Raw genomic sequence first — 14,634 nt, 5'->3', positions numbered from 1 at the left:
AGATCTTTTCCACACAAAAAAACAAGATGTCATATATCTGTTTTTTTTTCACTCAAGATTATTTTTTAATCGATTGCCGCGATGTCCGGGTGTAACAATTCAACAACAAAAATCTTAACTTTATAACATCATCAATTATTAAACTAACAATGTAGTCTTTGGTTCTTTAAATTAATGTCAGAACTTGTTTCCACCAGATATTGTAAGATACAAAGAATCTTTTGACCTTCCGTGGTAAGTTTTTCACGGGAAGTAGGGAAGTGAAATAAATTGCACAATTTATCAACACCAACTACTTACTGTGACCTGGGGGCCCTTCATTGAATATGGTTTCCGCTGCCTGTCCCTTGGTTTATTTATAGGCTCCAATATTCACACTATCTTCTCATATAATTTTTCTTCAATGGCGTTTCATCCATTCACTATAGTATTGCTTCTTGCATTGGCTCTCTCAGGGATTCAGCTTTCAACATGTCAAGTTCTTAAAGGCAAAGTGTCTTGCCTCGACTGCGGTGGCCATTATGACTACTCAGGTCTGTCCCAACCCTAACATTTTCATGTTCTTCAAGTCCATGTTTCTGATTTGATTTCCTACTTGTATTAATTTTCAGAGATTAAGGTTGGAGTGAAGTGTGACAAAGTAAGAAAGTTGGCCACAACAACCACACAAAGCGATGGTTCCTTTGAAGTTAAGCTTCCTCCAGGCACCTCAACGGCAGCAACTCCTCTGATTTGCCTAGCTAAGCTTCTCGGTGGTCCAAGTCAGCTCTATGTCTCAAGACAAAACATGGTGTCCAAGATTGTTCAAACCCATGATTCTAACTCGTACACCATCTCCACTCCTCTTGCCTTCTCCTCTACATGTTCTGCAGGAGGTGGAAAATGTGGAGTCTCAAACCAGTTTGGCCTATCCAAAACAGTTGACCTGCCTCTGCCAAGGGAATGGGGCCTTGCACCATCAAGTTACTATTTTCCTTTCATTCCCATCATCGGCATCCCTTGATTGTTGTTCTAGCTGTTTAGTTCCGTCTTTAATGTGATGTACAAGGAATTATAGGTGTGCTACCTATGGCTACAAGTGTGGAGATCGATCATTTATGCAGGTGTGCTTTTATTATATATTTCTACTGTAGGTGTGCTTTTATTATTTCTCCTAGAGGTGTGTATCATGAGCTGATGCTTCGGACGATGTTGGAGCATTTTAAATTTATGCCACTTTTGTATTTTATTTTCTCTCTATATATATGTTATTTCTACCTAATTGTTTTTAATTAGAGTATATATTGATTTGATCTCTCAAACACAGAGAGACACACACTAGTGGCCTTCTTGAACTTCGATCAACGTCTTCAGCCGTAAGCTAGAGACGTTGATTCCTCTCAATAACATGAGCATGCACTTGCTCATCTTGTGGTGATATTATTATCTGTATGCTTCTCTACCAACATATATATATATATATATATATATATATATATATATATATATATATATATATATATATATATATCTTAGGTGCTTATGTTAGTAGTAACTATTTGTTGAAAACGACGATGTTTCTTGTGTGTAGCCCTCATGCATTCAAGCCCAAACTGGAGGCCCATGCATCAATGCTCTGGATACCACATTCATATTGTTAAATATTTTTGCTGAATGGAGAGTTATGTTCTAATATATGGGGGGAGAATTAGGTGTACATGTAAGCCATAACTATTCCACATTAAAAAGGAATAGAAAACGATACAAGATGAATCTACAACTCATTTGTCTAAAATTTTAGGTTTGAGGTAGTGTTCATTCTTAAATGCAAGTAAGCTCATCTATTCTGCCTAACCAGGTATTTACGAGTGATTTTCAATATGTTTTTTTTTTTTTTTTTTGCTAAAAATGCTTCAAAGTAATCACCGTTCCAAGCATGGATTAGGCTTCTAGAAATAAAATCCTCGCTAATCCCCTATTACCTGTTAGATAGCCTCCTAAAACTTCATAAATTATAGGCTTGTAGCTAACCTCCTTGTTACCTTGTTAACACTTTATTTTCAGAGACAAAATTCTAACCAAAGTTGTGAATTCTGTTTTTGGTATATATTTTGTTTTTTTAATTAGAATAGAATGTTTTAGTTTTGAAATGTTTCAGCGTACTGTTTTGGAATTGTACTGTTTATATATATATATATATATATATATATATTCAACAAATATAATTCAAATTCAAGATAAATTAATTATAAATTATGCAAAACAAACACAATATTAAATAAATATAATTTTAAAATTTAAAATATTTTTAAATAGTTAAGATTAAATAGATCTTTAATTTAAATTTAAAGTAATTCAACTTAAATAAAATATCAAAATATTATGAAAATAAAATTTTTTAACACAAAGTTTTTAAATATAAAGCTAGGTCAATGTTATGATCAATGCTAGTTGATCTAAAGCATCCTTTGTTTTGCTCAAATTCCTACAAAGTATAAACTTGAAAAAAACAACATGAATATAAACCATATATATTAGTGATAAATCTAATTTTAAAAAATTAATATCATTGTTAATGAAAATAGTAATAATAATTATCAATATTATTATTAATATCATTGTTATTGAAAATAGTAATGAAAAAGAGCTTTTTATATTTGGGTGGTTTAATTAATTAAATGGAACCAACTTTAATTTGATTCAATGGCTTTTCAAGACCGGAACGGAACATGTGTAAAGAAACCGGAACATTCCAGCCAAAATTTAACCAAAAAATCCAAAACGAACCGAGATTTTAAATAAGATGATAATTGTTTCGTTTTGTTCGGTTTTTTGAATTGGTATGAAATGTTTCGGCTATTCTAGACGAAACAGAACGGAATCGACAATCTTGATTCCAAAAATAAACTAGAAAACAAAGGTTAAAAAAGGAATTATATCAAAAGTCTTCAAATCATTAATATGAATCCTGAGTTGTTGTCTTATCTCATTTATTTCTCTTTCAACTAAAAGGTTTACATAGAAAACTTTAAGACCACCTTTCAAGATATGATAAAATTAAGAAGGGATTCCTCAAACAAAAAGGATTCATGATATTTTATATCAAATAAAGAATATGGAAAAAAATAATTGTTTCAATTGCTAACGACATAATAATAAAAATAAATAAATAAAAGAGCTCAATCTTTCACTTTATACAACATACAATTTACTATGGACTAAAATAATTAATTTAGTAAAACAGTCTTTTCCATATGATCCATTATCTGTTATCATATTGATTAAAGACAAATATATCTTCTTATATTTTTAGCAAGGTAAAAGAACTTAGTTACCCTATAAAGGAAAAAAAATATTAAACTACCTTCCAGTGACGTTTTAGTCTTTTTAATTCTTTAAGCACAATAAAATAACTACATTGCACTTAAAAAGGAAAAAAATTTTAACTAGCATTTTTGGGATTTATCGTGTTTTCATTTTGATTTTTTTTATTATAATTAAGTTGAATTTGTAACACATCATAATTTAATATGATTTTCTTCTTTAAGATTGTCATGTACGTTGAAAAAGGGGAATTGTTTTTACCATCCTATTTTAAAATTATTTTCATTTTCTTTTATGATGCAACCTTATCATTGCATAAATATCCATCTCACAAAAGATTTTTTTTATTTTGCTTTTCTTTTTAATTTATCAATTCTAAAAAATGGTAAATCTACATCATTAACAAACTTGTACAAAGGTCTACCTAGTACAAAAACTAAGTAAATAAATATCTGGTATCATGATTGAGGTGTCAAAAAAATATACCAGTAAAAGTTCACAGAAGATAGCATACATAGTAAGCATATCTGTATTGGTTTATCTTTATAACATTTTCTCAGTTGTATAAACAAACATAAAATTACAAATTTTATATATACATAATCTTTACCATAATATCACTAACAACTATAAAGACAATCTTAAATGTTGACAATCCTTTTAAAAGTGTATTCATGTTATACTATATGTTTACATAAGATCCCTTATTCTCTGTTTCTTTTTTTAATCCTAAGATGCACCTTCTTCTTTCCTATTAATAGAAAATCTATTGAAATTTCAGCAGAATCTTTTCTATATTGAGAGATCCCAAGTTATCGACTAGAGCTTATTGCACATTAATATTCAACCAATTTACATCTCATTCATTGTCCAATCACCCTGGACTTATCACACCATAACTAAGACACATCATATTTGTCACATGTTATTATGGTTCACTACATACATAAAATTATCAATATAAAATATGCAAATCTTAAAAAAAATAAAAATTAAAGAGCTTAATTACGCATTAATTATTTCAGATACAATAAAAAAAACTAATAAAGCATCATAAATTTTACATGTTTAGATCAAATTCAAAATTATATAAACTTCAGGACAATTTAATATTTAATTATAAATCCCAATACACTACAAAAAAGGGATCTAATATAAGTTAAACAAATCATCTTAAGATGTCCTATATAACTATCATTCCGCTCATGATTGTAAAGTACCTGTAGTTAATACTAGTTAAGATTACATCATGAAAATTATCAAGCAAGGAAAAACAAATGTAATAGTATATTTAAATTGTTACTCAACATTATCAATAATTTCTTTTCAATAATCAATAGAATTCATATGTTAGCCTATAAAATTCATCCATTCTTTTGCCCTTTACCGACATTATTCTCATTTACTAAAATCTAAGTTTTATTGCCCATTACCGGGCATTAGTTTCAATACCAAAAACTAATTTTGCCGCCCCTTACCGGGCATTATTCCCACTTCCGGGAATCTAATTTTGTTGCCCATTACCAAGCATTAGTCTCATTACCGGAAACTAATTCATTTCCCTTTTACCAGAAATTATTCTTAGTTCTAGGAATCTAATTTTGTTGCTCATTACCTGACATTAATCCAATTACCAGAAACTAATTGTTTTGCTACCTTACTAGACATTATTCCCACATATAGGAATCTAATTTTGTTACCCATTACCAAAAACTAATTCCTTCACCCATTTACTTAGCATTATTCTCACTTCCAGGAATCTAATTTTGTTGCCCCTTACCGGGCATTAATTACATTACTAGAAACTAATTCCTTCCAATTTCAGTTAGAGTTTTATCACAGAATATCATTACATCATCAAAACTATTGTAATAAACTAAGTAAAGAAAAAAAGGTTGAGGTACATGACACCTGCCTGCTGCAGAAGCTCTAGTGTTACCTCTCCGCGTCTGCATAGCTCCTATGGCTTCTACTGTATCAACAAATATATCATATTATTTTTCATTCTATATACATTCCCTATATTAATATTCTAAATCAATTTCTTTCATCTTAACCTTCATTTCCTATTCAATCCTCATTGAATTTTCATTTTTCCTTAAATTCATTTTCTTAGTAATCTAAAAAAAAAAAAAAACTTATAACTCATAAACACACATATCTTCTCAAACTATATTTTTTTATAATCATTTCTGATTTAAATCTCACATAGAACAACTACAATTAAACAAGCAACCAGGCACATAAATTTCTTCCAATTAGGCATATAAAATTCATTTATTCCTTAACATAGTCTTCCTAACAAATATAAAAAGTTCTAACAAAACTCAATAACAATGTTATCAATATCTATAGTTTTGTATTTGTATGATCATAGTCATATATGTATTATATCACACAAACATTATTGCATTTTCATCAAATTTTTGATGTATCCTTTATTTGCATGAGAAGTCAAACACATTCATAATAACATTCATCTTTAGATTCAATAATTCTCCCTAAATTTCAACAACATAAACGCTTAAGTCAATCTATGTAACGTACTGAAACTCCATTAAAATCATTTTTTATATAATATATATATTAATCTACTACAATATCACTTAACTACATATAATTCTACTTCATGCAATGTAACCCTTTATTAGCCAGCCATTGGGCACTTAAATACCCAATGATTTTCTTCATTATTTTTACCTAAATTAATACCCAACACAACTTAATTTAACCTAATTGATCAATTCATAGTCAATTTATATTTTCTCCAAAACCCTAGGATCAATTTCATGATTTTAACCTCGTTTGCTATCCATTTCATATGAAATTACTAGTTTGAGTTTAGAACTTTTTACTAAATGATAGTTAAGTCTTCAAACCCTAACCATTTAAAATATTCCATGTTTTCCCCTTTTTTTTCCCTTTTTTTCATCACCTTCTCTCTCTAACTCAATCTTTTTTCTCTTTGATCTTTCTTAATTCCAAGAGTGGATGTGTTTTTATATTTTAAAACACTCTCTTTTCAATCCTAATTTCACTCTTTAGCATTTAAAGGTGTAATAATATAAGAAAATAAAAAATAATCTCTTCTCCCAAAACAGCAGCACATCAGTTTTACAAAGATAAAAATCAAAACAATTTGAACATTTTGAAAAATGGTTTGAATGATTCAACAAATCGGTCAAGCCATTTCTCAAAATGGCTAGATCGTTTTTGCTATTTGAAAATTTGATATTTTTTGCTAAAAAAACTTTTCTTCTTCACTCTTCGTAACACTTATTTTCCTAATTTATTCTTTTCATTATTTTTTTCATACCATTATACTATGATTCCAATGATTTTATTATTTATTTATTTATTTATCATTATCATTTTTATTTTATTTATCCTGGGGTTTACACCCATGATCACGCGATCACGTAACCCACACGCAAATGATACAACTCCTAGAAAGCTAAGAAATCAAGTTTGAAAGTGTGACATAAAGATTACATTGAATCTAAACACTAAAACTATTGGAATCTAAAACTCTCACCCAACAAATAGCAATTTGTGAATGAGAAGTATAGGATGACACCACGAAGACAGTTGTTCTTTGATAATTTGATTCAATTCTTTAAAGAGCCAAAGCAAGAAAATATTATCATAAACACATAAATTTCATTCATCAAAGTCTGGAACCCTTACACTCCCTTTCAAAAAGGTATTTATAATGCCAATGACTTAAAATTTAATGGTCTAAACTTAAGACCAAAATTAAATTAAATTAAATTTTATAACAATTAAAATAACAAAGCCTAAAACTCAATGTAAGCATGCAACCAAAAGTGTCATTGAAAAAAAAGTTGTCAGCCTTATGTTTGGCTCTATAAAGACTCCACAACTCAAGAAAATATAGTGTTTGTTGTCTCTCTATTTTTACTTCGAATTTTATTTAAGCCCTATTACCATCTCCTTAATTACATTGATTAAAGTATGTTCATTATTTGTTGAAGACTGAACACTTGTCTTGACCCAAATATCTTGAATTAACCCAATTAATGTTTTTTTAATCTTCTTGACCCTTGACCTTATAATTGACCCAATTGATAACTCTAAAGGATCATGTAGTAATGCTTGTTGATTCTCACCATCCGTTATATCTGTATCACATACCTAATATATCATAAAGGTACATGCACTTTAAAGGTGAAAAGCTTGGTTTTTTCTCTCATTCTTTTAATAAGCATGCTAAATTCAAATGTGCCTATTACCAAATCTTTGAATGAACTGTTATCAATCTTTGTGGAGGCATAAAGTTCCTTACTAGTTAGGTAAATGCTACTCATTATGGCTAAATCATATGTGGTAATGGTTTGCAGTCCATACCAAAATACAAAAGCTTTGCTGGACTTTAACCAAAATAGAGAAAGGGTGGCTAGAAGCTCGTTGTTAGGTTTGGAAAAGAGTTTAGATAAATGGATTACATTATAAATCTATTAAACCCTCCATTAGTTGCCAAAATAGTGTTGCGTTAAGATGTTCAATGATAATACCATTGGATATCATTAAGGAATGGTTTTCTTTTAGGTATTCAAATTTACATGATCATCATGAAAGGAAGTTCTTTCTTGATGTCCAAGGCAAAGTATTGGCCTTTTTCATCTTTAGATAACTTTTTTATAAAATAGTTATTATTCTTATAAACATTGATGGTAGTCTTGTTTATAAAGGACAAGTAGTATATGAAGTTGTGATAATGTTAGATGATTATAGATTTAGGTGGAATAAAGCCTAAAGCTGTCATTTTAGTCTTATAGAGGAAGAAGAGTGTTTTGGGTTTTTGATTGAATCTCAACAAAAGAAATTTCTAAAACTATGAAAGAGTGATTAAGGATTTTTCATGTAGAGAATGAAGAATTAAGAGAAATTTGAGAAACCTAAACATTTCATCTAAAAGCCAGAGCATGTGTTATTTTTCAGTTAAATTGATTGGTTGAAATGTTTGGCATGTCAAACATGTTTTAAAACGTGATCAATGATTTTAGCTAAACAATATCACTTATCACATCATATTTGATCAATCTATTTTAAGTATAAATATGTTGCGGAAATATTTTTTCATTTAGAAACTAAAGGAATACGAGGGCATTGTTTACATATATAAAAAAATAAGCATCCATATGTCAAATGTAGGAGAATAATGATTGTTTATAAAAATCAGGGGAATAGAGATGAAATCAATCAAGTAGTGGAATTGACCATGCTAAAAGAGTCCTATTTAATTAAGATTTTTGAAGAAGCGATCAACTAGTTAACCAAGCAAACAAGAATCATAATCAACCAAAAAAAGACGATTGAATATAAGGGTTTGAACATGCACAAAGAAGAAGAAAGCTTAATTCTATTTAAAGCTGGATTCCTCAACATAATAACTAATCAAAAGTCACAAGATTAACTTATAATTCATGTGGTATTAATACACATGAAGTTTAGTTTGTATTGGAATTCTTCTTACTTGATACCAATATCTATATAGGATTACAATTTGTATGTTTTGATATAATTCAAACTTTGTACCATCATATAAAGGGTCCCATAGTTATTGTGAACAATGGTTAATCTCACACATGCAATTTCAATACAATTTTATTTATTTTCTTCCTCGTAGGGTTCTTACTGTTTTCTTTAAAACTTTTCTTTATTTTTCAACACTTTAATTCTTGTAATCTTTCTCTCCTTATTTGTAACATTTCATTTTCCTTGTATGGCATAACTTGGAGAATGTGATCTTTTTTTAGGGTTCAAAGTTTTAGATCCCCACACAACGCTTGATTTTACGAGGTTGCAAACTACCTCTTCTTATGATTTAAGTTTTTATTGAGTAATTTTTTCTTTTTAATAGGTAGAAACAATTAACTAGTAGTACATTAATCAGAAAAATATATGATTAATTAGCAAGATGCCACCTAATTGATCCATTCGTGCATCTCTATTGGGTTTTTAGTTCAACCAAATATTGTTAGTTGATCTGACATGAATCAAAGAATGGATGACCACACGTGACATCCAAGTCCACTAACTTAAAATATTTTTTTTTATAAAATAGAAAAATAATTAAACAAAGATTATTATTGAAATAATATTTTCAAAGTATATTTGCTTAATTATTATTTCTATTTTCAAAAAAAAAAAACAATTCTTGATTTTTCAAGTTAGTGGACTTCTGCATCACTACATATAATCCATGCATTGGTTCATGTTAAGTTAACCAATGATGTTTTGCAAACTTACACATGGATGGAAAGGCGGTTATATGGCTAATGATGAGAAAGGAATCCTTATACATACATATACATATACATATACATACATACATATACATATACATATATATAATAAAATCAATTTAGTACACGTACATAATTTTAATCCATTTTAGTAAAATCCTAGCAAGCGCGTGCATGGAATCTTTCCCAAATACTCCTTGACAATTGTCTGTGTAATAATAACCAGTGACGTCCCTATTATCATCTAGTATTTTGACGGATTCTTTTTGGTTAACATAGAAAAATCATCTCTATTTTGGTCTGATTGTTGCTTCTTGGCCTACTTGTCATTGTCTATCCAACTTCAAAGACTTGTATTAGACCTTTGAGAGTCATCGCAACCTTGTCAATGTCCACTTAATTTATTCATTTTGGTGGGATATTCCATAATAGTTTTGTGTTTTAAAAATATTTTTTAAAAAAATTAATTAATCTTATTTATTTCTTTGTTTTAATTATTTTGTATTTTTATATTAGATAATTTTGATGTGTTGATATCAAAACTAATTTTAAAAAATAAAAAAATTATATTATTTTGATGTATTTCCGAGTAAAAAACACTTTAAAAAACATCCGCTGTCATACTCCCAAACACCCTTTACAAAAGTCAGCCAAGTTCATAGAATGCATCATGATCTCCTTAGTCTTTATAGCATAATTTGCGAGTTAGTTTGATACTTGCAGGGTGTGTTTGGTATTGCGGTTGCTATTGTGGTTGTGGTTTTAAAAAAGTTGTTTTATAAAAAGTACTTTTAGTTGAGGTTGGTTTGGAAAAATATATGTTTGGTTAAAACTGTGGTTGAAATTGAGGTTGAATAAAAAGTTGTTTAATGTGTTTGGTTAAAAAAATACTTTTTAAATTGAGGTTATAAAATAATTTAAAAATATTTTTAATTTAAATATTGTAGATTTAACTACTATTATTACATCATGAAATAAATAATATTGATATCAAATATTTTTTATTATTCAACTAAACTATATGCAATGTCATCACATACGAAATCTACCCAACAATGACTATATTTTTCATGGTTTCTTAAGCATGCAACAACAAAAACTGAATTTTCTGTTACGTCATCAAGCGATATTCTTCTAATTTTTTGAATAAAACACAATTAAAATAAAAATAAAAACTGAATTTTTTTAACTGAGTCGGACCCGGCAAGAACATAATTAGAATTGCGATCAAATTCCACAAATGCTATGTCATTATGCGATATCCTTCTAATTTATGTAGTGTTATTAAATAATATTAAATACTAGTTTTTCGAGTAAAACTTTCCAATTTCATTACGTACAAAATTCATTCAACAAGAACTATAGTTTTCATGATTTTTTAAGCATGCAATAAAATTAGGTAAAATATTATCATGAATAAAATTGGAATTACAGTACGAGTAAATTTAATTCATCTTAAACTATTTTTTTAACAAAAAAAATATTATTCATGTTCACATGAATAGTGTGAGTGAAATCAATTAATTGGACTGATTTTTTTTTTTAAAAAAAAAACCTAAACTTTTAACAATGTAGCACACTGGTTTTTCAAAAAAAATTTAAAAAAAAACACTACTTCTCACTTTATAGTGAACAGCTACAGTGGAGCATGGCTCCACTGTTAGATGAGAAGCAGAAAAATGTTGCTTCTCATGAAACTCCGGTTTCATATGTGTCCTACCCACCAAAAACAACTTTTTTTGGGTTGCCAAACATTAATTAAGGTGGTTGCGGGTGAACCTCGCCTGCAGCCACGTTCCCAAACAGCCACGCAATCTGACCAGCTTTTCGACTGCTTTTCGTCGTATAGATCGTTACAAGCTTAATCTTCTGGTCAATACGACACCCAAGCATTGGCTGGCTCTACCGTTTCACCAGTCCTCATGAATCCTCGTTTTCAAGATTGCTTTTCGTGTTTCAATCTCTACACACACACCCGAAGCCTTGAACAAATTGCCTAAAGGAAGTGCAAATCTTGCCACATTAAAATGATACTAAGAAGTTCATTGATGTTTCACTTCTACCCTCGTAGTTTAGGGTTTTCTGAAGTTATCCTCATAATTTTTTGAAAAATTCAGCTTTACCCTTCACTGCTAAATAACTAATATAAATGACTTTTCTCGTATTTTTATTTTTTTCTAATATTTCTCTCATTTTGTATATCATCTCATCCTGTTAATATCTCCCAAAAACACTTTGAAACCAAAAAACAAATTATAAATATATTATTCGATTGTTAGGGGTAACATTAAAGCTTTTTTAACGCTATAGGGCTAATATTAAAAAATTATAAATCATAGAGATAAAAATGGAAAACTAACAAACTTATAGAGGTAAAATGAAGTTATCCTATAATTAATAAAGCAATTTATCTCAGAAATTAATACCATATTTAACAAATTCTTTTATCAATAGTTACCTGACAAAAATCGACCGATTTGATTTGGTTTCGGTTTTATAAGTCTGAAACTGAAAAACCGAACCGGAAAAAAATGAGCCAAACTGAGAAAAACCTAACCAAACCGAAACCAAACCTGTTAGAAATTAAAAAAAAAAACCCAAAAAAATATAGTTTTTTATTTTTAATATAAAATAATCGAATCGAAACTAGTCGGTTGAGTTTTGGTTTTTGTTCTAAAATAATCGAACCGAACCAAAACTGGTCGGTTTGAACCGGTTTTGGTTTTTTTAATTTGGTTTAGTTATTTTTTTAGATAAAAACCAAACCGAACAAAAAATAATCACCTCTAAGTTTGATACTGTTTAGAGCCAGCACTATTAATCCTACAATCTACGAGGCTGACAACTGCTTCTTTGGGTTTTTTTTTCTTTTTTTTAAGTTTTTTTTATCCTCTAGTGTTTGTTTTGTTTTTTTATTAATTTTTTATGGAATTTTTCATTTGTTTTAAAAATAACACGAGTTGTTTTGGTTTTTTTTCTTTGTTAAATTTAGTTGTTCTAAAGTGATTTTATTTTTAAATTAAATTAATTGATCTCATCCTCTAATATTTAATTTTTTAGGTATTGAGCTTCTGAGTTGAGTTTGGGTCGGGAATTTAATAGATTACGAGTATGAAAGTTTAACCCGGGTTTACAATGTTCACTCAAACTTTTTTTTTCCTTTTTTTCAGTTTTTGTTTCTATGATTTCATCCTTCAACATTATTTTTATTCATTGTCTATAAGATTTATCTTTCTTTTTAAAATAACAAGGATTGCCTTGGATTTTTTTTTCTTTCATTTTTGTTAAATTTAGTTTTTTTTTAAAAGGAATTTGTTTTTTAATCAAATTAAATTTATTGATTTCATCATCTGACATTTAATGTAATGGATGTTAAGCTTATTAGTTTATCCCAAGTCTACAATTTAATAAGTTACATGTTCAAGAGATTAATTCGAATTTACAAGGTTCACTCGGACTTGGTTTTTCTCTTCTTTTTTTAAGTTTTTTTTTTTTTTTTGGTTTCATCCACCAACATTTTGTTGTTATTTGTTTTTCACTTTTTATGGGATTTTTTCTATGATTTTGAAAGTTACAACGGTAAACTCAAATCTAGCTTTTTCAAAGGGAATTCTATTTTTTAATTAAATTAAATTAATTGTGTTAGAGTAAGCATGGGATGCTCGATTCATGATGTTTTTTTTTATTTGCTTTTTGAGTCATTGCTCTGACGGCACATGCGACCTCTTTCGGTTACTAAATTCTTAGATTTTTCTTACTCCTTTAAAAACATTGATATTTCATGAATATTTTTTTTACGTTGGTATACATTTAACCCAGCACACAACATAGAGCATGCCATTTATCTAGTTGGAACTATTATGTAATTTTTTTTCACACCAATTAAATATTTTAATACTCCATCCTTCAATTTATTTTTTCTTATATCTCTAATGCATCTTCACCTTTTCAAACCTAACCTTAAGGCGAGCTTTCTGTGGTGAAGCCGAAGGATTTTCTTCGGAGAGGGACAAAAGATATACATACATGATGAAGAATTTATTTACCAATAAAAGAAAAAAATTAAATAGAAGATTTTTTCTCTCTTTACCTACTTTACTCATGTGATTTACTTCCTCTAATTTTAGGTTCTGCTAATTATTGAGAGAGAAAATTAATAAATTTTCTATTTCATTGGCTTTGATTAGAAATGTGTTCTTTCAATATATTGTTGTTGAAATTCTAGAAAGCAAGTTGCATTGAGATCGTTTGCATCTATTGATGGGCAATTAGATCATAAGGAAAAAGGGTACAATCCTCAACAATAACTTTTTTTCTTCTTGTATTATTTTTATCCGAAATTCTATAATTTTACAATTACTTTATATATTTGCACTTATCTTTTCTTTCATATTTTTTTTATATTTTTATATAATGATGCAAATATATAATTGATTTTTTTTGAATAATTGTCAATGCTCTTAAAGCTAAACCACTTTTATCTTAATTTTTTTAATTTATTTATATATTTTCTTGCATGATGTGTTAATGGAATAATTAGATTGCTTAAAATAATAAAAATTTTATTATTGTGATAGAAAAATATTAACTCTACTCAAGAGAATATTGGTGTTGATTTTGCAAAGTTGCTACAACAAACATTAATTTAGTAAGGAGGATTCCACCATCATCTTTTATGGTGCATGGTAAGAAGCTTGAAAAGTTATTGGTCTGTGCTTTAAAAGGCAACATTAAAAGATGATGTTCTATATCAACACTTTGAACTTGATACAGTTCTTAACTAAAGATGCATCACAGCTATCAAACGAGAATTTGATCCAATTATTATGACCGTCATGGATGCACGGTGATTTTGTACGTAAAAACTATATTCTGAATAGATTGGACAATATACTCTATGATGTGTATAGTTCCATCAAGAAAGGCATTATGAGAAACTTTAGATCAAAAGTACAAGGCTAAAGATGTCAACATGAAAACAAATTCTTTTTTGACAAATTTCTTAACTTCAAAGTGATCAATTCAAAAAACAATAATAAGTCAAGTTTAATAGTTTAAACTC

At 28.6% G+C, this 14,634-nt stretch overlaps 1 protein-coding gene across 1 annotated transcript; it reads left to right on the top strand.

Annotated features, from left to right (window-relative positions):
• The first annotated feature begins 373 nt into the window (after positions 1-373).
• LOC133679804 (uncharacterized) lies at positions 374-1,261 on the top strand. The gene is made up of 2 exons (XM_062102501.1): positions 374-533; positions 612-1,261. The coding sequence occupies exons 1-2, from the start codon at positions 404-406 to the stop codon at positions 1,001-1,003; spliced, it is 522 nt and encodes a 173-aa protein (XP_061958485.1). The 5' UTR covers positions 374-403; the 3' UTR covers positions 1,004-1,261.
• The last annotated feature ends 13,373 nt before the right edge of the window (positions 1,262-14,634 follow it).

The sequence above is a fragment of the Populus nigra genome, chromosome 19 (assembly GCF_951802175.1).
Source record: "Populus nigra chromosome 19, ddPopNigr1.1, whole genome shotgun sequence".
Classification (NCBI taxonomy): Eukaryota; Viridiplantae; Streptophyta; class Magnoliopsida; order Malpighiales; family Salicaceae; genus Populus; species Populus nigra.
This window is presented reverse-complemented; position numbering and strand designations above follow the sequence as displayed.